Genomic DNA, 26234 nt, shown 5'->3' with positions numbered 1-26234 from the left:
CGAAACTGTGTTTTCTCTTGGGGCCATCCGAAACTATATAACTGGGATCCTAGGTCAGCTGAAATGAGAATTGGGAGAGTGTCTTCAGACGGCAGTGGAGGATGGTTGAGAAAAATGGGAAGAAAGGAATTTGGCTGTGCAGAGAAGATTTCATGTGTGCTTCAATTACAGTGAAACTGGTATTATTACTGTGTTGAAATCCGTTGCCAGGATACGACTAGTGAAGACTGAGAACCCTAGTGAGTGTGTAACGGTGAGCTGTAAAGTGTGTAGATCTGAAGTAGCGCTGTATTTCCTGTAGTCCCGAGTTGTGAGTAAAGGGTGTCAATAAATCCAATCATCCAATTCAAATCCCGTCTATTAGTTACACTCACAAAAACATGTGACAAGAGTATGAAATGAAAGTAGGCTATTAGTTCTTCTCAGAACTTCTTGTTTTGTAATGTCAAATCATACGATGTATATATACGTGTAGTTAAGACTCGGATCTAATGAGAATGAAAGAAATTCTCATTGACGAGAATAGATGTTCTCTTGGCTGTGGCAGCGAAAATATAACACTGTGGTATGTAGATCAGTTACTAGGCAACAGCCCGTAAACAGCAACAGAGGAATTGTGTTTTCTGGGCGATCCGCGACAGTGGACGCGCAAGCAACAATATGAGTAACGGTGTTTTCTGTGCGGTCCCTGCCGACATGTTACAAGCAGGACAAGTCTAGAATTTAGTGAGTTGTGAGATTGTCTCCAGCCAGTAAGAACTTCAGCACGGAAGCAGAGGACATTGTTTGTATCCGTGAACAGGCAAAGACTGGTGAAGACATAACAGACTGAGAATATTTATTACGTGCTGTTGTTCACTGCAGAGTGTGTGAAATTGCGATAGCGCTATAGTTACTTGTTGTTACGGTCTGTAAGTGTTCAACAAATCCTATTACCACTCCCACCCCATTTTATTATTACACTATCACGCAACAGTACCATTCCATGTAGGTTCGGAAATAAATACTGCACTTATCTGCCATGTACAAGGAGACGGATTCATCAAGTTCATTTTTAGAGCCAAAACAGAAATAAACTACTGAGTGGCTGTGCTTACAGTCCAGTATGTCGCGTGCTCGATTCTCGATTACGTCATTGGATCTTTTGAATTTACTTAATCCTTCAAGCCGCACTATGGCCCTGGGATCAATTTAGCCTCTAAAGTAATGAGTACCAGGAATCTTGCTAGAGGGTATAGGCCGGCCGGCGCATAAGGCTGAAAAACTCTCCACCATCATTGGGCCAACTATCTATAAAATGTGGAGCATCGACGTCTCACAACCCTATGGGCCTCCATGGCCTCTTACAGGGATAGCTTTCTTTACCTTCTTTATGCACAGGCAAACAGACAACCGAACTAATAACAAACTGACTTTCATATAAAAAATTGGATTGTACTGTAAATAAGTTTATCTGTAGTTAGCCGGACATGCCTTGCGAGCCCCTACTGTATGATGCGGCATGACTGGAAGCCTGTGCAAACAATTTTCATGCGAAAGTTGATACCTCACGGCGTCGTCTTACGAGAGGAATGGCTTCGAGTCAGCATACTGACGTATATGTACAATTGATAAGCACAGTCAACTTTAACAGCCAAAAGTAGAGTAATCTTCACTGCTGAAACATTGGTCCGAACGGTGCTGCCATCTCGCGTGTGCTTGTGCCCTCAGGACATTTGAAGTCTACACATGTCTGCGAGCAAAAGGGAAGAAGGAAGGCTATCGAGGTAGGTCACACAAGTGCTTGATCCAGTCACTTTTCTTGTGACAGTATTGACGTATTCAACTTCAAAAATATACTGTAAACGTGCAACTGGGGGCACGCAGTAGTGTAGTTGGTTGAGGCACTATGCTACAAGTCTGAAGGTCTCCGGTTCGATTCTAGATGAGATTATTGATTTTTTTTCCAATTAACTTAATCCTTCCAGCCGAAATATGGTCCTGAGGTCGACTCAGTATCTAATAGAAATGAGTACCAGTAATCTTCCGGGGGATAAAGGGCTGCCGGCCGTTGCGTAAGGCTGACAAACTCACCCACACTTTTTAGCCGATTGTCTAGAAAATGTGGGAGCCTCTACGTCTCACAACCCTATGGGCCTCCACAGTCTGTTGCAGGAATAGCTTTAACTTTAACAGCAAAATGAAAATTAAGAAGTTATATGTGATTTCATATAAACTTAACAAGGAATTCTTGAGAGCTAAAATTTTCATGGACATAATATTTAATTTCAGCATTCTGGTGCATTTATGTATCACTTATACACATTCAGTTCCTTCTTAAATGCAACTTTATTTATAATTACTCCTCTATTAAAAATAAAATTAAAAGATAAAATTAAAAATGAATAGTGCAAATAGTTACATGTTGCGGCCGTACTCCGCCATCCTCAGACAATTTTACCAGTTGTCAAAAATTGCTACACTGTATTTTCAGTGTAATTAAAGTGAAGTATTTCCTAACTTAAAATATTTCAATGTTTTAAGTTTTCGTCACCCACTCGTTAAACTACAACACACCATTACATATTACAGAAAACCCTGAGGCCGCAGGAAGGAGGCAGCGCATGGAAACGTAATGAGTGGTGTTCCCAAACAAATGTCTTTTAATAAGTGAATGACGAAAAATGAAAATATTGAAATATTTTAACTTAGGAAATTATTAATTCTAATTACAGTCAAAATAAGGAAAATGAGACGGGCAGGGCATGTAGCACGAATGGGGTTGAAGTTTTATCCATATAGGATGTTGGTGGGAAAAGCAGAAGGAAAGAGACCATTAGGAAGACAAAGACGTAGGTGGGTGGATAATACTGAAATGGATCTTTGAGAGATGGGGTGGGGTGGCATGGGCCGGCTCGATCTGGCTCAAGATATGAACACAGTAATGAACTTTCTGGTTCCATAAAATGTTGGAAAGTTCTTGAGTAGTTGCACAACTGGCGGCTTCTCAGGAAGGGCTCAGCTCCGTGAAGTTACTTTCAGTTAGCTAATTAATTAAATTTAAAATACAGTGTAGCAATAATGACAAGTTAGAGAGTTGCCTGAGAATGGCCGAAAACGACAGAAGTATATATACATTTTTAACATTAACTTTTAATTTTATTTTTATGTAAAGGAATAATTGTATATAAAGTTCAGTTTAAGACGGAAGTGATTGTGTATAAGTGATGCAGGTTCAAGTTACGTAATTGGTCACAAACGAGTGAGCAATATTTCGATTAAATGTATTGGTGTATATTATCTGAGTATTCATAATATTTTGATGTGATGCGTTAGGTGTGCTATGTGAAGGAGACGGTTTACAATCGACTACTTTTGTGTGGCATTCGTGGGTGATGGCGTTAAACGTAACCTTCGGCGTATCCACTGTTAACACGGAAAGGAACACGGGACAAGCAGCAAGTAAATAGTACGAAAGCTTCTGTAACAAGTGGTAAGACTACCCGTTGAATTTTCATCTAAGGCTGTTAGGCTAGTTTGTTATGGACTCTAATTGTGTCCGTTGCCACGTGATTGTGAAACTTTACGCATTCGGAATCAGGAGCATATAAAACGTCTGAGAAGGAAGTGCTGAGGAGAATATGGCGAAGCGCCGTACCAGGTAGGACTGATATTAAATGGGACACATGAGTTGTTGGTCTCTACTGATGATGTGAATCTACTGGGTGATAAAAGTAAAAAGTAAAACTATCCCTGTACCAGGCCCTGAAGGCCCACAGGGTTGTGAGACGTTGAGGGTCCCACATTATCTAGACAATCGGCACAAAGATGGCGGTAAGGTTGTCAGCCTTACTCGCCGGCCGCGCTTTACACCCCAGGAAAATTATTTAATTAATTCCTGATACTCATTTCTGTTAGAGGTTGAGTCGACTCCAGGCCCATAGTGCGGCTGGAAGGATTAGGTCAATTGAAAGAAATCCATAATAAAGAAAAACACACAAACTTTAATTGACGTTAGGAAGGAGGTTGGTCTAGAAGTAAACACAGAGAAACTAAGTATATGTTGCTATCTCGTCACCAGAATTCAGGGCAAAATCATAACATAAATATAGCTAATACATCCTTTGAAAATGTGGCACAGTTCAGATATTTGAGAACGACAGTAACAGATCAAAACTTGATTCAGAAGGGAATTAATAAGTGATTGAATTAGGGCAATGCTTGCTACCATTCAGTCCAGAAGCTTTTGTCTTCTCGTCTCTTGTCTAAGAACGTAAAAATTAGAGTACACACAACTATAATTATGCCTGTGATTCTGTATGAAAGTGAAACTTGGTCTCTGATATTAATGGAGGAACATGGACAGTGTGTTTGAGAACAGGGTGTTGAGGGGAATATTTTGACCGAAGAGAGATGAAGTGACGTGCATAATGAGGAACTTCATATTTCCTACTCAAAGCCGAACGTAATTATAATGATGATGTCAAGGAGGATAAAATTGGCAGGGCATGTAGCAAGCATAGAGGAGATAAGGAATGTATATAGGATTTTGGTGGGAAAACCAGAAGAAAAAGAGCCACTGGAAGAAGTAGATCTAGGTGGGTAGATAATAATAAAATGGATGTTAGATAAATAAGATGGAGTGTTATAGACTGGATTGATCTGGCTTACGATGGGGACCAGTGGAGGACTCTTGTGAACAGAGCAAAGAACAACCTGGTTCCTTAAAATTGTTGGGAAATTCCTGAGTAACTGCATAATTGGTGGCTTCTCAAGAAGAGCTCATGAGGATAATAATGAATAATTATTTATGTCTTGTGGTTTATTTTATGACGCTGTCGGTTATCCAGGCTAAATGTATACCTTCGTATGGTGGGATGATTGATTGACTGATTGATCTAGCAAGTAATGTTTTTATTGCTAGTGGGGTGGGACTAAGTCCCTTGTGCTGCGGCCACTTCCGGTCTATTGTACCAGCCCCAGATGATAGGTGAGTGTGATTGTGGAGCAGTTGGTGGAATGAAGATTGGCAGGGGAAACCGAAGTACTCGGAGGAAACCTGCCCCAGCGCCACTTTGTCCACCACAAATCCCACTTGGCCAGACCCGGGATCGAACCCGGGCAGCGGCGGTGGGAAGCCAGCGACTAACCGCTTGAGCTATGGCGCGGCCCATTTATCAAGTAGATTCTTCCGTTGTGTCGCGGATCTGGTATTAATTCAAGAAAGATTACAAGAGGGAATATGTGGCACGAGTCAAAAAATTAGAAAAGATTATACAATTTTTTTAGAAAACATAAAAGAAATAAATTACTTGAAATATATCGATTTATATTGCACGATAATATTGTGACGTATAGGCTCATTGCTAGGCAACGACTCGGTAAACATATTCCGACGGGAGCCAACCCTAGTGCGTGTGCAACGATGAACTGGAAAGTGTGTAGATCAGCGATAGTGCTGTATTGTCTGTAGCACTGAAATGTCTGAATGTGTAAGGTGCAATAAATCTAATCATCCAATCGAGAACCCCGTCTGTAGCCACTACTATGTGTGATAATACAAAAACCTATTATAGAGAAACAGGGTGGGAGATGCAGGCTTAAATTTAAACTCCAACGAATACAATTAAATTACCTACTTAATTTTCAAAGCGTATTTTTGATTGAATTTTAAAATTTCAAGGTACGCGAATATTTTTCAGCGTATAAATCTCTTGCTAAGTGGTGACCCTGTAAAGAGCGACCATTTCTGGGCAACGGCTCAGTGAACACATTCCCGTTGCTAGGCAGCAGATTCTTAACAATACAACAGTTGGACTGCAACAGTGGACATGTGGTGTTTCTGCGTGGTCCTTGTCGAGATGTTACAAGCAATAGACAAAGTCAATTGGAAGAGAGTTCAGTTGAATTCAGGCTGTGAAGAGACTTCATGTATGGTATTTGGAGTGTGTAATTCAGCGATACTGTTCTAGTTCCTGTGTTAAAATCCAACACCAGGTAACGGCTACTGCAGACTGTAATTAACTGAGAACACTAGTCTGTGTGTGTCAGTGACCTGTAAGGTGTAGTCACGAGTCATGAGTCTATAAGTGGTCAATAAATCAAGTCACAAATCCGAACCCCGTCTATAGTCACACCCCTTATACATGATTATATATTACAATAAATCCTCGCTAATGTCATTTAATTGGGGGGGGGCATCCAGATTAGTGAGGCAAATGTAACCGAAAAAAACTCAGAACACAAATAAATGGAAAATTTAATGATATAGTCACTGATGATAAAAATAATTAAAAGGATATTACTGTAGAATATTTATTTAAAAAGTATCGATAAACAATATATTTATTCATCATTAGAAGACTCAGAAGCTGCACTTGTTTTTGAATAACAATGCAGGTTTGAAGATGCTGTCAAGTTTTCTCTGAACAGACAAGTGCCTCGTCTGCCTTTCTAAATATCACGTGTCTTTTAAGTATGTACTCTACTGTGAACCGTTTAAATTCGTGAACCTTACAGTAATGGTTAATAAAACATTGACTTTTTAAAAAGTTTTATGTCATTTGGTTGGTGGCCAAAATCTCTGGCTTTTACTCGTACTGAATGACAATACGAAATTACTGTTGGAGCATAACTGTGATAATTCTTCTTTCAGTTTACAAATAAATGAAGTGTTCCATTTCGTATATTTTACTTATTTAAAAACATGAAAATAATTAAAATATATGCGACTAATGTGATATGAGTCAACTCTTCCTTATTCTGAATTGAGGATGGGGGTAGGAGCCAGGATGTCATAGTCAGTACAGCGGCTAGCTACGGGATGGACGACCGAGGTGTCGGAGTTCGAGTCCCTGTAGGATCAAGAATTTTCTCTGCCCCATGTCGTCCGGAGTTATTCTGGGGTCCACCCAACCTTCTATCCAATGGGTATCGGGAAGCGCTTTCCCCTGGGTTAAAGCGGCCGGGGCGAGGTGAGGAAAATGTGAATCTATACATCCCCTCCACCATATGATTTCGTGGCATAGTGTTTAAATAGTTAAACACAGGGATAACATTACCTTTATTCAACTGTGAACAGAATATTTCATATTTTTATCCGGATTATTCTACATCCGGCTTAACTCTAACCAGATAAGCGTGTGTTTAATGTATATGAATTGATTTTAAAGGATTTCGATGGTCGAGTAAAAAACTCTGGGTTAATATCGCCTCTTGTTAGAATGATTGTCGCTGAAATATTGGGTTGGAGATTCGATTTTTTGACTACTTATCCACAGAACTCGTGATTACACTTTACGGATCACTATTACACACAGATTAATGTCCTCAGTCTATTACACTCTCCACTACCCGTTGCATGGTAACGGCTTCCAAAGACGGACGTTGGGGTTCCCGAACTATCCTTGTGCCATAGCTACCAACTTCTAACAGCAACAGCTCACAACGACTGAACTGCGATTCTATGACTCACTGCCAGGCTGGTGGCCATCAAACACCAACTTCCTAGGCTTTTCTTCACGTACTGACTAACAGAACTCGCAATTAACTCTCCTGCTTTTAACATCTCTATACGGATCGAGTAGAAAACACCGTTCCTCTGTTGTAGTTCAATTGTTGCTTATTAAAAATCTGCTGTTTTCTCGCTGTTCTTTCCGCGGTCGTTGCGTAGCAGCGAGACTATACGTCACTTTTTTTTATTTATCCACTACTGGTTTTCTAAAAGAAAACAGTTCCGGAGTCTTAGGTTGCTTCCTTCTTCATGCGAAGTGGTGGAGAAATCCTTTGATAAGGATTAGCCCTTTCTATATATCAAAATTGGGCAAATTTCTTCGAATTTTTCTCCTTAGGACGGAAACAAATCGTGTGTCCTACACGATGTATTCTCTCAGAAAAATGAACCATGGACAGACTTCATGAACTCAGTAATGTCGAAACATAATCGAAATTTTTCTACCACGGATCCTTTTCCTAGGATGATAGTCGTACAGACGAAAACTCCAAAAGAGAATGTGGGATTTGAGGTTCTCACAGAGGCGAATATGAAGTGTACTCTTTCCTGGGTATGACATTGTGCAGTCTGGTAAATACTTACAAATGATAGGAGTGATCAGGTTCCTGTGTGTTCAGGGTAAGTTAGTGAGCAGCGCGTGAAAAGGAATTGCCAGTAAACCTCATATTCACCACCTCGAGTATCCACTGATGGGATACGTCATTCCATTTATTATACAATATACAGAGTGTTTTAAAACTCATAGGTTAAACTTATACCATTCATCCAGGGGGCCGAGACGATGAAACGAATTCTTAAGAATGTAAATCCTCAAATTACGTCTGAACGAGTTGTAATATTTAGTGATAGCTTTACAGAACCCAAAATAGTAATGAATAGTTACAGCAGCTTCAGAGTTAAGATATTTTGGAACGACAGTAAGAAATCAAAATTTGACTGGGACCAGTGGAGGACTCTTGTGAACACGGCAATGAATATTCGCGTTCCGTAAAATGCTGCAAAACTGGCGGCTTTTCAAGAAAGGCTCAGCTCCATGAAGTCAGTTTATTTGGCTTCCTTGATAGTTCCGAGATTATGGAATGGAAGACCATTGTGATATTCCGGTTTAATTACATAGCTTTGCCTGTTATCAGGTCTGGATGTACAAAATGCAAAGTATTTTCGTGTTAAACTAAGTGGTAAATATAGATACTAATTCTATTTAAATCGTTAAACTCTTGCACAATTATAATCCTGCAAAGAACATGACACTGACGTCAAGCAACAGCTTTGGTCACGTGAATGTTGAGCGAAGAATCAACTGCACCAGTTTCTGATGCGAGTTAGACACGATGCTGAATGAAGTAATTCCTCGAGATGGTCTACCAATTGTCCTGCAAGCAATTCTCTTATTCTTCAGCTCATGATCTGTGAAGGCCCACGTCACAGCTTACTAGTACAGCTGCTGATGCTACCGCGTCTTGTCACGTATTCTTTAACTCTGTAATGCAGACCATAAATTTAATTCTATAATTATTTCTTCTTATCGGAGTGTTATTACTAAAACACAAGGTTCGGTATAGAGGCAGTACTGCCAACACATTATTTTGGTAAATATTTTTGGAGGGTAAATGCAATAAAGAATTTTCGGCAGTGTTTCGGAAACTATCACTGTATACATCATCAAAGATTAATATACTATTGAGTGAGGAATCAATTCCTGATGGGCAAACTTTCACATCTCTGAGCGTGTCAGTTGGCATGACTGTGTTAACCTGGGGCAGAGAACACCAGCAATGTGAATTGGATAGTCATGAAGTGAACGTGCATTGCGCTATAACACATGAAAGAGTCATCGGCCCATTTCTATTTGGTGAAGACATTATTAGCTATACAAGCTACTCGTTCCTACGCTTGTTGCAACATTGTGCTCTTCCGCAGCTCACTTTAATAATTATAGACGTTGCATTGAAACACGTGCATATGAAAATACATAGAGAGTATTGTAACATAAATGTTCGTCAATACGTTGGCAATAAAACATAATGTAACGTGTTTCGTTACTGAAGACGCCGTTCAGATTAATTGATGTATTGAACAACCTACAGGTATCGGCTGCAATTAATTATAACACAGTTGCGGGGTTTCACACTTTATAACCCTATTCGCAATAATCTGTTCACTCTCTCTTCAGTAGTCTACACGTTTACAGTACGGGAGCTATGTAAGTGTCACTGTATCGCACACGCCCAATTACACGATTACACACACGTCCGGTTCTTCTTTCCGCGACTGCTGTTAGATTCCAACTCAACTCATAGGCTGCTGGCTTGAGAACACATTTAGGCGACTGATACTCTTAACTCGTTCACTGCTGACTTGAGAGCTGTCTTCGGCCACTAATACACTTTTAAGTCGTTCACTGCTGACTGAAGAACTGTCTTCGGCCGCTGATACACTTTAACTTCGGCGGCTGTGTAGTTCCCTTATATAGTCGCAGCGCCCGCCTGTTACGCAATGGGTACCGCTGTTGTCTGTTACCGGTGTCACAGCTGCGTTGCGTGTTACGTCAACGCTGGGAGAGTGGCGGGGTGTTGACTCGCCTATTACCATAGTAAGTACAGCGCTACGATGCCGCCACGTACCGCTGGGGAAGGAGGGGTCCTCCGTTGTGCAACATGTCACAATAAGAATGTTGTCAATCATTGCCAGCCGACCGGATGTGGTGTGCGTCTTTTGCTGTACAGTTGTTCCTTTCCTCAACCGGCCAACTTCTTTGTCGTTGCATACGTGGTTTAATGTTTAGCGAGCCAACGTTATAACTGTAACGTCACTTGGAGTCAGGACAGAGAGAATAAAACACTATTATCTTTGGTATAATCTGAATACTGTTACTGCAGATAGTAATGTACACATTTGAAAATAACTGATTATAAAGTTACTACTACCTTTCACAGAAATAATGGAGTTGTTTAGCAACAGAAAATGTTGGATTCATTTGTTTTCGATGCTCGGTTGTTAAGTATTTTCGTTAAAGAACTCGAAACAACGTGAGTCGATTCTACATAAAAGTATTTCTGAAATACTGTCAGCGATAAATCTCTCAGACTGATATGAACAGGTCAACTTTCGCTTACTAAAAATTTCGAGCATCGCTTCGCTAGAATTTAGACTGAAATTTAATATCTCATTTGCTCACATCTCGGCAACGGAGTCTGCTAAACGGTTGAAAGAATAAGTCGCTTCAACAACATTTTGTTCTTTGACTGTCTAATTCACAATACCCGATTACAGTATCCACGATCCAGTTTTCTTATTTTGGAATATAGACTGGGGAAATAAATTTACCTGGACTTGAACAGATGAATGAATGGGCGACTGGCCCTCGTGTGTGGATAATTGAAACTCTTAAGGAACTCATCCGTGTAAAAAATAAAAAATAAGTTCAAAAGCAGCTGTTCACTGTTAGGTTATGAAGGTGTTTGCGTGACTGATAATGGGTTCTAGTTTTGATGATTCGATTTATTGGCACTTATTTACAATTACAGTTCATTATAAGAGATCACACATTAAAATCCTTCTGAAATACGTCCGTCTGACGAATCTCTCTGAAGACTCTCGCCACTCCTCGAATTCATGAAATATAACTCTCTGAAACCTAGTATAGAGATCACTGCCTCCAACGGTTCCAATCTGTTTCACGAATGCATTGTCTCGGAGATGCCTTTTTGTTTAGCAACTTTTTGCCTTGTAACGATTCATTTGTTTGCTTTTGTTTTACCGGGAACGTAATTTCTGGGCCGTTGCTCAACAACGAACTTCTGGCTCCCCTATTCCGGTTTTCAGTCATCAAGTCACAATATTTAGATTGGCGAGAAGTCAGATTTATATAGATCTATTCAGCGAATAAGTAATCGGTGCGACGCGATCGATGTTTACTCTTATACACTGAAGGAAAATTACATATACAGATTGTCCCAGAATTAAAAACAGAAAATTTGGGGCTGAGTATCATGACCCAAAACAATAAAAAGAATTTATATAAATATGGGTTCAGGAATGCTTTGGTAAAGAAATATAACCATTAGGAGTTCCGGCAGCAGCAGGATTACAATGGCTGTTACCAAAATAACGCATGTTAGGGACATTTTTAAATGAACGTGGAGTTTGGAGTGGATAATTGGAAATAATGTTTCCCTTTCATTACTACCGCCTTCTCTATTCAGTAAAGTAACACACAATCGTCGTGGCGTTCGCTGCAACAGTAGGATGGTAGAACTTCAGTCAAAAAATATCTCTAATATCACAGGAGATTATATTTTGTGTTAAACATTTGTCAGAAAAACCTGATGATTGGCAGGATTGTTCTGTTCAAGAAATAAAACAACAGTTTAATACATATGTAGTGTCACATTCCAGTGACAAGGGATAACAATAATTGTTATGGTTATAGTAAACGCCCAAGATGTTGGTCTTGCACTGCCACACGAAGATACATGGCTTCACGGACTGTCTTAAGTTCTTTAGGCATTTAGAGGTATTCGATACGTGCACCACGTATGCGGACTCATAAAACAGACGTTCCCTTTCCATCGTAAACTCACTTACAGACAGCCCCCCCGGGACTTTTCCCTTTGCACAAACCACCAATTTCACAGAACTTAGAACCATGCATAAACGGGTGGATTCACCCCGAACTCCGTTCGTCTAATTTGTGACGCGTTTGCCGTTTCATGTGCTATCATCCTATCTACCATGTGAGCTTTTCCTCTTCCAGGATCTGAAATCTAGACCCCTGCATGTAGAGATGTAGACAGTCCAGTAGTCAGTTGCTTACCGTCGGTCGGCGAAGTGGCTCACTAAATTCTGTTAGACCCTGCGCTCCGGCCGATGAAGACAAGGCTGCCCCTTGTCTCAACCGTAATGTAACGTTTCTTTCCTTTGGGATAATCTGAATTACCATTTATTATGCTACTGTCCCAATTATTTGCTTGCAGTTTTGTGCGGTATAATCGGGTAACACTGCGATCGGTGGTTGTTTCGTAATGTTGCGCGTAATCTCTTGAGTTTTCTTGGTATAACGCATCTGAGTCATTTCGTGATGTTATTTGGGCCGGACAAGGAGGCCTGGGTTTTCCTGTCTTGCAATGAAGCATATTTGAACTACCGGAGACATTGTTCAGAGCAGTTTTGCTCCATCATTATTTTGTTTAATTTTGTTATTAATTGTTATGTCTCTAATTGTTACTGAAAATTGTTATTTTTAATTCCATTTCTATTCACTGAAGCCTCTGTGGAGATTTCTATGACTTGCAGTTGAGTAGGGTTACATTACGCTGAAGCTGAATCTCCCACGCGCCACTTAAATTTGGACACCCATTCCATTCGGGAGCATTGTAAACACAAAAGCAGAACCAGAGATGATATAGCCATCTCCCCACATTGAGTGTAGGGTTAAGGTAGGAGGAACTACTAAAACAGAACATTTTGAAATGAGTCATTTTCTATATATCAACAAATAATAAATACTACCTTTTCGAATATTGTGTAAGAAATTTCCCGGAAGTCAACTGAAATATTTTACTTTAACAACCTTCTATATTTACCCTTTGGCTTACCTCTGTTTCCCTTCTTATCTTATTGTCATTCGTACAACGTATCATTTAAATCTTGAACAAATAAAAATAACCGTAACCCTCATTATCTGTCAACAAAAGTGTACGTAAATTAACAAGTTCTATTTTACTACTGGTAGCTAATTACGTAAGGATGTGCGACTTTCTCCGGTAACAACCGGCGCTGTACTGTTACAGAACGGACATATTGTTAAAAATGCATCCACACTATAGAGAGTCGGAAATGTGTCCCTGTATTTCTTCAAATATTTGCCACATGGAAAATATTTAAGATCTGAGTTGTAGTAGAGCTTAAGAAGCTGTAACCTACAATGTTGTCAGTCGTGTGAGGGACTATAGACGGAGTTTGGGTTAGTCATTGGATTTATTGACACTTTACAGGTTGTAACTGCAAGTAACCACGGCGCTATCGCTAATTCACACACTCAACAATTCATTTCAGCACACACCAAGTCTTTTCAGTCTACTGTGTCTTCATCAGTCATTGTCTGGTAACGGCTTCCAACGGCGGATGTTCCCCTTACCCTGGGTTCCCGAACTATCCCCCTGCCTGAGCTACCAGCTAATAATAGCAACGGCTCACAAGGACTGAACCTCAGCAGTTCTCTAACTCACTCACCAAACCAACTCCTCTTCACTTCACTTCACATCACTCAACTGAACGGCGCTCTTTAACTCAGAATAAGAGTCAGAGTTACTTTACGACTGGCGGTAAACCCCCAAACTGTTCGTGTCGGCTACGAGCCCCTTGAGAATCACTACCAGTAATTTTATTTTCTAACTGAACCCTTGCAGTTGTAGTCCTTATGTTACATCCTACCTGGATGGAAGATGGGTTTATTGTTTACAATTGCTGCTGGTCCTCGCCAGCGCAGTCTCAGATTCAAGATTTCCCAAACCTGGAGGGCCAGTTCCCCGTATTTATATCCCCCAGGTACACGCTGGCGAAGTTATACCTCCAGGCACTGGGTTCCCTTTTCATCGCCTCTTACGACTCGCAGGGCTACGGTGGACGTATTCCACCCCGCCTCCGCACGGGACCCTCTAACTCTCACTGACTGCCCTGCTTATAACATCTCGGCACTGACCGTACAGAAAACGCCGTTCCTCTGTTACTCTTCAATTGTGAATGTTAGAAATCTGTTGCTTGGCGACGGGTCTGCATGCTACAATGTTGTTCTTAGCATCATGTTGCATTAATGTAAATCCTAGTACTTACAATATTACCGCCTCAATGTAACATTTGCTTCTGTCTCTAGTGCATATCGTATTTTACTACAAGTTTCAGCTCTATATGGCACAATCAGGTTATGTTTTCTTGCTGAAATTGTTTCACTGAAAGTCAAATTGCGTATCACATATTATCGCGACACTAAATTGAAAAAGTTGTCTGTTCTTAACCACTAAAATTATTGGTAAAAAACAAACGCGATCTCAATTTTAAATCACTCTCTGTTCTTAACCACTAAAATTAGTGGTTAAAAACAAACAGTGGTTGGATTGGAAGCCACGATCTCAGTGTTTGAGTGGGCGAAGACAGGTCATGTCTTAGACTGCGCGTCCACTGTGATCGGCAGGTAGAATTATAGTTCTGCATACTCTTATTCTAATTTTTATGTTTTTAGACAGCAGACCAGAAGACAAATGGTTCTAGTCTAAATATCAGCAAGCATTACCCGAAATTAGTCTCCTCTTAGTTTCCTCCTGAACCAAATTTTGATTTGTTACCGTCGTTCCCAAATACCTGATCTGTGCTACAGTTTCAAAGAACCTGTTAGCTACCTTATGTCATGATTTTTCTCTACATTCTGGAAGTTTATCCATGGACTTATGTAAAGTACGGTTTTTAATCAGTCGAAATGGCTGAAAGAAAAGAACCAAAGAAAATTGACGAGATAACTCTCAGATCAAATTTCACCCAAATTTAAGTAATATTTATGATATAGATGTTTATAATGGCTTACATATTTTAATTATTTATGAACTTATGTAAAGTAGACTTTTTTATAAACCAGTATGGCCTAAAACCAGAATTTCCGAACATCTTTCGGTGAAATTCTCCCATATCGAATTGAAACGAAAGCCAACTTGTTGAGACGTTGATACTAGGTCAGACAAGCAAAGAGACATGCCTCTAGCTAAGAAAGTCTTTCTTTAGCGCTTTAAGAACGCCTAAAACGAATCATCTGGGAATATATGGAACGTGATGTCCTGATTTTTTTGCTTTACTTAGGACCAGCATACAAATGGTTCAGTACACTGGGGTATCTGCGACTGATGAACCAGTACCATCTGGCGTCAAACAACAGCACTACCGTGCAGTTCTCAAGAATGGCGCCTGCAACCTGTATCCAAACCACTTGTTTCAACATACATGGCGCTTTGTCCAGGATTCTGTGACCACCATTGTGGATATGCAGTGGCGGTACGCGCTGTTCCTATGCACTTTCTGCTTCTTCTCCACTTGGACAGCATTTGCTTTTCTGTGGTGGTTCATAGCGTATACACACGGAGACTTCGAGCAGACTCATCAAGTAAGTTCTTCCTGTATGAAGCACAGAGAGATGATTGATTTTGCTTATACTCTGAAGTAAATAATGGTGGTCATTATAGTTACCTACTTGGTCTTAATCGGCCGTGAATTAGTGATTAACAATTCAACGTAGTAAAGAACTAGGTAAGTCAGTAAGATTGAACATTTTCTACGTGTAAGACCCGAAGTTACTCAGTTTAGGGAGCGGTTTAGAGTTTAACAAAGAAATTATCTTAACTTGCTTACTCGTGTTGATGACCAGACATTCACACATAAGTATGTGTATACATTCGTACAAGCTAAAGACCAAAATTAATGATCTGGATTTGGAAGTATCCGTCCAGGCTTGTACTCGGTAGGTGTTCTGTTCGAATTTCAGCTGGGCACCGGCCTCGACACTGGAAACACCGTTACATCATCTACAAAGAACAGGAAAGAAAGGGGAGTGGGGAACCTTTTGTACATTAATATAGAAAAAATGATTGAAACATTACTATATGTACAGTACATTGTTTGTTGAAATTACCCAAGGCGTTTAGTTTGTAGTTACATCAGTGCTGGGGGGGGGGGGACCAGCGGCAATTTAACAGTCAGTCAGGAGACAGGAAGAGAGGTCTGAAGGTTCCCAGAGCCGTCAGAGAGCAAAATATGATCATGAGTCCCGTGGGGCTCGGAACCAAGAATAATTTTGCTGGGGAGGACCAGAGGTAATTTAGCAGTCAGTCAGAAGACAAAAAAAAAAACGCAGAATCCAGGAGACACTGAATTGCATTTTTCAGAAGCTCACATTTATTAACGTATTTCACTCGCATTTTGCCCAGATAGATTTGGGCAATTGTTTAAACAATGTACAGGTGGAAGATCAGTTTTTATTCTTTCATTTACATATAACCTTTGATTAATATATGCCATAAGATTTGAGTTCTAAGCGGTTACGTAAGAAATTGCACAAGCTTCACGCTGACTATCACGGCTTCATCCATTTGTATCCAACCTTGGTTTGTAGGCTCCTGAACTAGGACTAGCTCGAAATAACTCTGCTTAATTCTGCTTAAGTCAAAGTCAAAGTCAAAGTAACAATTCGACTGACGGTCAGTCAGTCAGTCAGTCAGTCAGTAAGTCTTGGTGTCGAGCTCCGTCTGAAGCTCATGACCAGATATTTATTACTGTTTGACAGTTACGGTATTATTTTCGTGGGGACGTCCTATCTGACGAGAGTACGGATCTGTTTTTTGTATATGCTGCTAGCCCTTGCCAGCGCTGCTTGAGAGAGAGAGAGTTACTTTACGACTGGCGGTTTACCGCCAATCAGTTCGTCTTGGCGTCAGGCCCCATGAGGCCCACGACCAGAGATTTCCTTTTTTCCAACTGAACTCTTGCGGTAATAGTCTTTATGTAACATCCTCTCTGACGAGAAGATTGGTTTGTCTCTTATGAATACACTTGACATTTCGTCAAGTGTATATTTCGCACATATAACATGTTATCGAAAATTTGTCCTTTTGCACTGCACATACGTTCTCTGTCAGTAGAGGCTTTACAGAGCAGATCATGCCTAACTTACATATCTTATGCTACAACGAAAACTTAGTCATTTCAACGGTCGTAAGCTTTACCACCGCCAAGTTTAACCCTCTTACATTTTCTGTGTCTGGCTTCACCTTGTCCTATACCGCGAACATGTTCATTATCATGATTTTGTATGACTTCTGCTTGTCTTGTGCACCTTTTTGTTATATAATCGTATGCATACGGAAAGTTGAAAGCCGTGTGCAAGTCGCGGATTGATGTGCACATTGGAAAATTTCCAGTGGTGCGCAAACATTTGTTTTGCACGTGCTGCAATTTTAGGAGGTAATTATCTGCCGCTAATTCCCAGGCGGGACAAGCGTAAGTCATTACTGATCTGATCAGTGCTTTATAGAGGGTTAGTTTGATGTTTGCCCTTAAACGCTCACTTCTGAATGGGGAGTAGATTCTAATAAATGATCTGAATGCCTTGGCTTCAATCATTTCTATGTGAAGTCTCCACGTAATCTTCTTATCGAAGATTACGCCCAGGTATTTTATATGATTCAAAAGGGGATATTCTGCCCATTCAATGTAAGACGAATCTGAGGAGGTCTAAATCTATGAGAATAGTAGATTGCCTGAGTTTTATCTTCGTTGATTTTTATCTTCCAGCGCTCACACAAAGTCTCAATAGCACTGAGACCTCGCTGCAGCTTTCTGAGAACATAACCCTCTTTGCGGTCTGTCGCATATATACAGGTGTCGTCAGCAAAGAGACCTAGATAGATACCAGGTGTTTGGGGCGTATCGTTTATATATAGACTGTACAGTGTGGGGGAGAGAACAGAACCTTGTGGCAATCCTGCTTGTATTTCCCTTGGTGTAGACATTTAACCTTCGACTGACACTCTGAATTTTCTCTGAGAAAGGAAAGAGCTAATAAGCTTGATTAGACTTATCGAAAATTGTAATGTAGATAATTTATATAGCAAGCCAGTGTGCTATGTTTTTTCGAAGGCTTTTTCAATATCCAAGAATACAGCAGCCGTAGACATGTTATTATTGAAATTTAAGGTGACGTGGTCCGTAAGCCTCATATATTGAAGTGTCGTGCTATGACGGGCATGGAAACCAAACTGGCTTGCATTAATCAGGCCTTTTTCTTCAATGTACCTTTGGATTGTTTTCAGAATAACTTTTTCGAATACCTTGCCTGTTGTAGACAAGAGGCTAATCGGGCGTAAATTTTGAGAAACTTTGAGTCCTTACCGGATCTCGGTAACGCTATAACCTTTGCTTCCTTCCAAGGCTTCGGAAAATGGGACAGCCGAAGGCAATGATTAAATAAATGTGTCAGATGTAGCAGTGGTCTTCTTGGAAGGTGCCTAAGGCATTCGTTTCGAATACCATCAAGTCCACAAGCCTTTCGCAATTTTAATGTATTTGTTAATTTATGTATGTCACAAGGTCGTACTTTCCCCAACGGAGTGCCTCCTACAGATTCAAGCAGAGCTTGGACTGTAGTCTCCACCTGTCGCACATGGGTTTCCTCACACAGGTCATGAGATGTGAACTGGTTTCCTAAATAATCCGCTATCATGTTGGCTTTCTCATCAGGGTGATATGTTATTCCTAAAGGTTCATGAACAGCGGTTGGTGCCTTTGGTCCATCCCTTTTCATAAGCTATTTCGCAATAGGCCACAGAGCTTGAGGTGTGACCTCACAGTTCACTAATTTTGTTTCCCACCGTTCTAGTGCTTTTCTACGGGTCATTCGTCTGATGGTTTTGGCGACCCAATTGAGTGCCGTTTTACATGCTTCAGCAGAAAATGGACGCTAGCCTCCATCTGCCTTCTGTGTATGTAAATGCAGACATCACACAGTGTAAATTTCTGATGTGAACAGAATTTCAGCTTTGATACTAGTAACGTTTCTAGAGTTACATGAATTTACTTTCTGCTATAACAGTTGACTAAGCAGATACGCTTGCCATGGTAATTTCTGTGAAATATTACGCTGAAATGTCATTTACGGCTTCAGTCCTTTGTACCCTTGTACAATAATAACTTTTTCAACATTAAAAGACCCCTAAGGATATCCGTCCTGTCACTATACAGCAGAGTTGTTAAAGAGTTACGGACTGGACCTCCAGGTGACAGTGACAAACTCAAGCCTCAGTTGGCAGTGCAGCCGCGACTTTTGCAGAAACAGATTTCCATTTTTTATAGCACGCACCTGGTTCCTTCACTATCAGTACCACAGCAAATTTGAACCTCGATAATCCGAACCAATTAAAGTGCTCGAGTCTTCGGACTACAGGATTTCTGGCAGAAGAATTTGAATTCATTTTGCAATATTGTTCATACGAAAGATTCCTACATACATTTCATATACAGACAACCAAAATTTTACAAATATTATGCTTTCTTAATGTATTCATCAGTCATTAACCGGGCTATATATTTACCACCTGGAGACACAGGCCCGTCAACACGTAATGTTTCACAACGACCCATTTTTATTGCAGAGAAGTAGAACAATCAGATAAAATCTGTAATTTAGTTGAGGTGTTGACTATTTGTACTCTTAAGTTAGCTTGGATTACTCGGAGCTCGGACTTAATGAACAAGGAAACAAAACTTTTTAAGAAAGACTAAAAGTTATAGCGACGAATTAAAATTTTCTCATGTAATTAAGAGAATGAAATATGAACGGTGATTTCAGCCGCTTCCAACATATCCACAGCATCTTGCACACTGCTATAACAGCCACGGGTAGCGTACATATTTAAAAGAGAATGGAGTGAATTTCTGACCATGCTAGTATTTTGGCGTTTTGTAATTGTTGCCCAATTGGAAACAGGAAATGGAAGAAGCCGAAAATTTATATTACATATTGTAACGGATTTGATTAAGGCGTTGCCAGGCAAGAGCTCTGTAAACACGGTCCACCACACAACAATAGAAGAAGCTGTGTTTTCTGTGTCCGCGGTGACGGCACGCAGCGGTGGGTCGTGGTCGCGTGACATGTGTTTCCTGTGGTGGTTGTCCGTTCCTGGGCTATATAAGTGATAGAATTCATTCGGTTCAGAGACGAGTCAGTTCTCGGTAGGAGATAGTCACGGGAAGTTTGTAGTTGAAGAAGAGTACAAGAAGCCGGTCTGTGAAGATTTAACGTGTAATTTGAAGTCTTTGAGTGTGCTGTAGCAAAGTGCTATTGGGAGTGTGTGATTTAGTGAGACTTTTGTAGTTCCTGTGTTCTAAATCCGTGATAACTGCTACTGAGAAAATTGGTGTGGAGTGATTGTTAATTATGTAGATCTGCAATAGTGTTATAATTATTTGTAGTTACGACCTGCAAGTATCCAATAAATCAAATTACCAGTCAAAAACCTCTTCTTAGTCACTGTGACGCGTGACAGTATATATGTATGTTTTATATTACAAAACATTTGAAGTCTCAGGTTATATTCACGGATTTATTTTATTTGTGTGTGCTTCAGCATAAGAGACATTTTTTCTGTTTCTACTTGAATTCTAGAAAACTATCCGCTGAAATCAACGGTAAGTTAAAATATGAATAAGGTAATAATATATGTTATAAGCCACCTGATTTTAAAGAAGTTATTCCTTGTTAGAAGAAAAACAAATATACCTTAGACTGGAATTAATTTGAAGAAGCCATAAAGAATAGGGAATCATTTTAATAAAAGCCACGTTATTAATATATATGTAGGTTATAAAACCCTTTCCGTTAAAAGACAACTTATGGACATTGCATGACTAACAAACGAAATGCCAGGAAAGGTAATAAAAATTAACAGGATAATATAAGAATGGAATTTGGTATAGAAAGAAAGAAAAACCCGTTTAAATCAAAGGATAACCGAAAACACGGGAATCTCCATTGTCAAAGACTACTGGATTCCTGTAATTCCTTAATGGAAAGAAAAGTTATATCGCTTGTCCGTGAATTCCTATACAACATATATTCATACGACATGTTAACTTTCGATTATGTGTTGTTACCGCGACCCCAGTTACTGTGATTTCAGATCTTACACGGATGGTTACAAATTTTTTTGATAAAGACAGAGAAATAAATGAACTACTTAGATGGAAAAGAGTGAAGCAGGCTAATTCATGTTTTTAACTACAAAGAGGTTAAACACATGGCTTGAATCAATGCACGCATTTCAGTCTGTTATTGCTGCAAAATAATTTTAAGTAATAAGATTTTAAGCTGCTAGGAACTGTTTTGCAAAGTATACTCTCTGGGTATTCTGCGTACAGTGAAAGAATAAATTAGGGCATTATATTTAATGAAAACGTGCCATTATTCTATGAAAGAACAGTCGTTACTAGATATACCACATGTTTTAATATTAAAGATCTTTCCAGAGAGTGATTCATGATTCTCAGAATAAAGAGGAATTGTTTATCTAAACATCATTAATTGGTTTGTATTTGTAATAAAGACGCAGTGTGTTTTATGTCAGATAGGACCTGAAATTGTAATGACTTTCCGGCTTCAGAGATCTCAGATTTGCTTTTCTAACTTCGGAATATGATTCGCTTCGCAGTGCTAAAAGTCCGCAAGTTCAAATGTCCTGCATCCCACTCATTACTTTTCATGTTATTAATGTTTTATTTAGAACTCCAGTGATTGGACCCCATGCGTCACCGAGCTATATAACTTCACGTCATGTTTCCTGTTCAGTATGGAAAACCAGCATACTACTGGGTTTGGTTCCCGCATGCCAACAGAGGAATGTCCCGCCGCCATTATTCTAATGTGCGTGCAAGGCATTGTGGGAGTCGTACTACAGAGCATCCTGGTGAGTAGCTGTGCAAGGAATTCCTGTCTTAATTACAAACTGAGTTTTAGAGGTAACAGTAATGATATTTAAGTGTGTTCATGTTTGTGCGAGTTTGTACTTTTATCTGTTTTCTGGGTGTGTGTCTGTATGTTTGAAGGTGTTCATATTCGTGCGAAAGTTTGAGCATGTTTGAGATTTTTGTGTGTATTGTTTCTGTGTAACTATATGCATCTGGGTTGGCTTTTGTGTTGTGTGTTTCTGTGTCTGTATGGTTTATGTATATCTTCCACTTTCCTTGTGTCCGTGTGATTCTGTTTCTGTGTCTGTTTTCTCTTTCCAATTTCTTACATTTTATTACGTTTGTGTTTTTTGTTTGTGTATCTCAGTGGGCCCTTGATGTGTATCTGTGTGTTACTGAGTGTCTGTCTGTTAGGACTGCAGGAATAAAATCTTGCACTTATGTTCAGGTTCTTAAATTTGAGTATTTAATTAATAATTCACAGATGACTAATACAATTTACTTCACTGACAATTCAAGTAGTGATGATGGAATCATATGATTTCGATTGAAGAGACTGCAGAATCAGGGAAAATGCTTGAAAATAATCCTGGAAAAATGATAAAATAAAAATTCGAAAACTTTGCAAATAAAACGAAAACATTTGGTTAATGTACAGAAGTGAAATAGATGAATGTTCGAAGCATGAATACAGATTTCTGTTATACTCAGAAACTGTTGTATTACCATAGAAAATGTTTTATCTAAACACAGATTATATTAAAGACAGGAAATTGCAGTCTTGGGAGAATAATATTTTATTAACAAGAAATCAGCAGAAAATATGAATGCACATGAATAATTTAGTGCAGAAGAAGACATATTCTCTAAAAATAATTCTTATTTTAGAAAATAAACTAGAAAATAAATTACTATTGCCTCTTTCAGCATAGGAGAGCATGGTACATCTCTCAATTAAAGCAGTACCAAAAACCATAAGATGATAAATATACTTATTTTGTAACCAGTGCGGCAAGCTGTAGCGTAGTTGTTTGAGGGGCTATGCTATAAGCAGAAAGATTGCGGGTTCAAGTCCCGATGAGGTCATTGGATTTTTTTCAATTGACCTGATCCTTCCAGCCGCACTATGGCCCTGGGTTCGATTCAGCCTCTAACAGAAATGAGTACCAGGAATTAATTAAATAATTTTCCTGGGGAGTAAAGCGCGACCGGCGTGTAAGGCTGACAAACTTTCCGCCATCTTTGATCCGATTGTCTAGCTAGATAATGTGGGACACTCGACTTTACTTTTACAGTACACTAGATGGTGGGCGAGACCTCATTTGTTGCCCTCTCACACAAAAAAATAGTACCCAAAATTTATGAAGTCATTGACTCATCAAAAGATTTCACCAAGTCTTCTGATAACGGGCAACAAATGTGTTCTCGAAATCTTTAATGTTAGGTGATATCGTATTAATTGGACACAAGCTTTTCATAAGGAATAATGTAATTGAGAAATCGCGGAGAAATCCTATAAAACCCAAAAAAAAAAAAAAAGAAATATTATTTGAAAGAAATCCTCCTTTCCGAACCAGGTTAAACTGTATTAGTGCCTGTAGGGGAAGGTTGAACGTCAAAAATCCCCAGATTTTGATCAAATTCCAGCAGAACTGATCCAGTGAGAAGGCAAAACATTACGATCTGAGATCTACACGCTCATCAGTTCTAATTTGAGTAAGGGAGAATTGCCTGATCAGTGAAAAGAGTATATTATTTACAAGAGGTGTGTTAAAACTGACTATAATAATGAGTATTATCCAAGAATATCATTGTTATGAACTCATACAAAAATTTATCATTCTTCCTCTTATCCTTCTCTCAAAGTTAAGTCCATATATAGATTAAATTACTTGGTGGTGTCATTGGGACGGTTGCACCTCTTAGGGAAGATGATGTTCCGACTGATATTCGAACCGATCAACTCCAAACTACAGGTCTACAGCGTTACCTCTACATGAACTAGCTTGGTGGTGCAACTCTAATTTGAGTCTACTTGAAACTGTGTATATTGGGTATCGAGTACTTATTATGTAAATTATTTACATAATGTATGCACATATATATCAAACAGGTTGGTCTAGTTTTCCTGAAGATGGTAAGGCCGAAGCAGAGAACTCGTACCCTGGAGTTCAGTCACAACGCTGTGATATGTCGTCGTGAGGGCAAACTGTGCTTCATGTTTCGAGTTGGAGACCTCCGCCGCTCGCACATCATTGAGGCAAAGATGCGAGTGCTGTTTGTGCACACTTGGACTACTCGGGAGGGAGAGGTTATGTCCCCTTACCGTACTGAACTCAAGGTACAGACTTATTGGAAACATTAGCATTAGGAAGTGCATACCAGTAGTTTAAAAGCTGTACACTAGGAAACATCACACTTGAACGTTGTCAGGAAATAGGTAAATCTTGTCCTCATCAACCAATTCTATTCAATTTGACGTTAACACAACCACTGCCCGTGCCGACATCTGACGTGTTGAAGCTGACTTGCCTACCGCAAACCGGGCATTCAGTATGTAAGTGTAATTCTCTCCTATAGGTGTCAGTCGAATGCACGTTAGCTTCAGGTGTTGTTTGAGATACTCGATACTTGTAGCGACTGTCGATTTGTTTATCGGTTATTCGTTTCAAATGTAGCAAGTTAAAAATCTAGTTTTCGTGGAAGAGCAGCTGGCCCGGCAGATGAAAACATAGTACAGTTGAATGGTAGTTAATATGTTAACATTGTTCTCCATTCTATGATTTATTTCTAATTCTTACGTACTCGTTAGCTCTGGAGTCTCCTACGAAACTTGGTCCCTGTTACATCAGTTCTGGAGGCAATGCTGGCACATAGAGCCAATGCAGAGACATGAAAGATGACACTGAACTGCCACTCATTGGTTATTAAGGAACTGGTGTGACATTTGCCATTTATTCCGTAAATTACATGTCTGATAAGCTGGGATAGCGCAGTCGGTATAGCGACAGGCTACGGTCTGTACGATCGAGGAGTCGGACTTCGAGTCCCAGTAGGGGCAGGATTTTTCTTCTCTGGAACTGGTACTGGGGTGCTCTCCCCGGGGGTAAAGCGGCGGGGGCGTGAAGGTAAAAACTCACCTCGAACTATTGCCAAGGTCAAGAAAGCGTGGTTCTATATATACGTCTTCATGGGGTAGTGTTTAATTAGTTAAGCACAAAAATAACTTTACCTTTTACATGTGCGATAAGTCACAGACATGCATTTTATGTAAACACAGGTGGAAGACACGTCAGATGTGAAATCCAATTTCTTCTGTCTTCTTTGGCCTGAAACTGTGGTCCACTGTATTGACAGAGCCAGCCCACTTCATGAACTCTCTGCCGATGACCTTCAAGACGCCAATTTTGAAATTATTGTTATAATGGAGGGTACAATAGAATCTACTGACCAAAGGGTCCAGGCAAGAACTTCATATCTGCCAGCAGAGATTTTGTGGGGACACAGATTTGAACCCGTGGTAAGTTATGACAAGAGCCAAGGCCGTTATGAGGTGGATTACAGCCGTTTTCACTGCACCCAGCCAGTGGAGACACCTCGCTCAAGCGCACGAGACCAGTATGGTGATAACAGAGAAGAGGAATGTTACAAGCAGCGACGTCATGTTGAGAATGTAACGTGATAAGCTGCATTCATTGCAGGGACGAGGACGCGTCGTCGCTTACTGACGTCGAACATTATGTTATCATTAGAAATTTACTTCCTACAAATTTAAACGTATTTCCGGTATTTATATGCCGGTGGGGAAATCATACACACACAGGAACTTCCGTAAAATTGCCTATGCATTATTCTGAACACAAGTACGTATGTGAGGCATCAAACGTGGTAGGTGGACAGTAAATACAAAATGTTAGGCCGTGTCATACCTCAGGCGGTTAGTCGTCGGCTTCCCGCCTTGGCGGCCCAGGTTCGAGCTCGGGTCACGTAGGATTTGTGGTGGACAAATTGGCACTGGGCCAAGTTTACTCTGAGTACTTTGGTTTCTCCTGCCAAGTCTCATTCCACCTATTGCTCCACATTCATCATCATCTAGCATGTGGGGCTGGTACTATAAGGCAAACAGTGGCCGACGTACCAAGTGGACTCAGCCTCACCCCAACCCAAGAAACTGAAAAAAGTTACTGTTTTCTTATTTGGGTTTATTGCATCAGCAGCTCAGGTATGGGTGCTGTCAAAATTT

The 26234-nt window shown here is 40.0% G+C and overlaps 1 protein-coding gene across 1 annotated transcript; it reads left to right on the top strand.

The window, feature by feature from the left end:
- Positions 1-1680: 1680 nt before the first annotated feature.
- On the top strand, positions 1681-25990 carry LOC111871916 (ATP-sensitive inward rectifier potassium channel 8). Its single transcript, XM_023865320.2, has 5 exons — positions 1681-1766; positions 15341-15641; positions 21808-21990; positions 24105-24332; positions 25272-25990. The coding sequence occupies exons 1-5, from the start codon at positions 1729-1731 to the stop codon at positions 25671-25673; spliced, it is 1152 nt and encodes a 383-aa protein (XP_023721088.1). The 5' UTR covers positions 1681-1728; the 3' UTR covers positions 25674-25990.
- The last annotated feature ends 244 nt before the right edge of the window (positions 25991-26234 follow it).

This window comes from Cryptotermes secundus, unplaced genomic scaffold, assembly GCF_002891405.2.
Source record: "Cryptotermes secundus unplaced genomic scaffold, Csec_1.0 scaffold1780, whole genome shotgun sequence".
NCBI classification, from domain to species: Eukaryota; Metazoa; Arthropoda; class Insecta; order Blattodea; family Kalotermitidae; genus Cryptotermes; species Cryptotermes secundus.
Note: the sequence above shows the minus strand (reverse complement) of the source record. Positions and strands in the feature narration are given on the sequence as shown.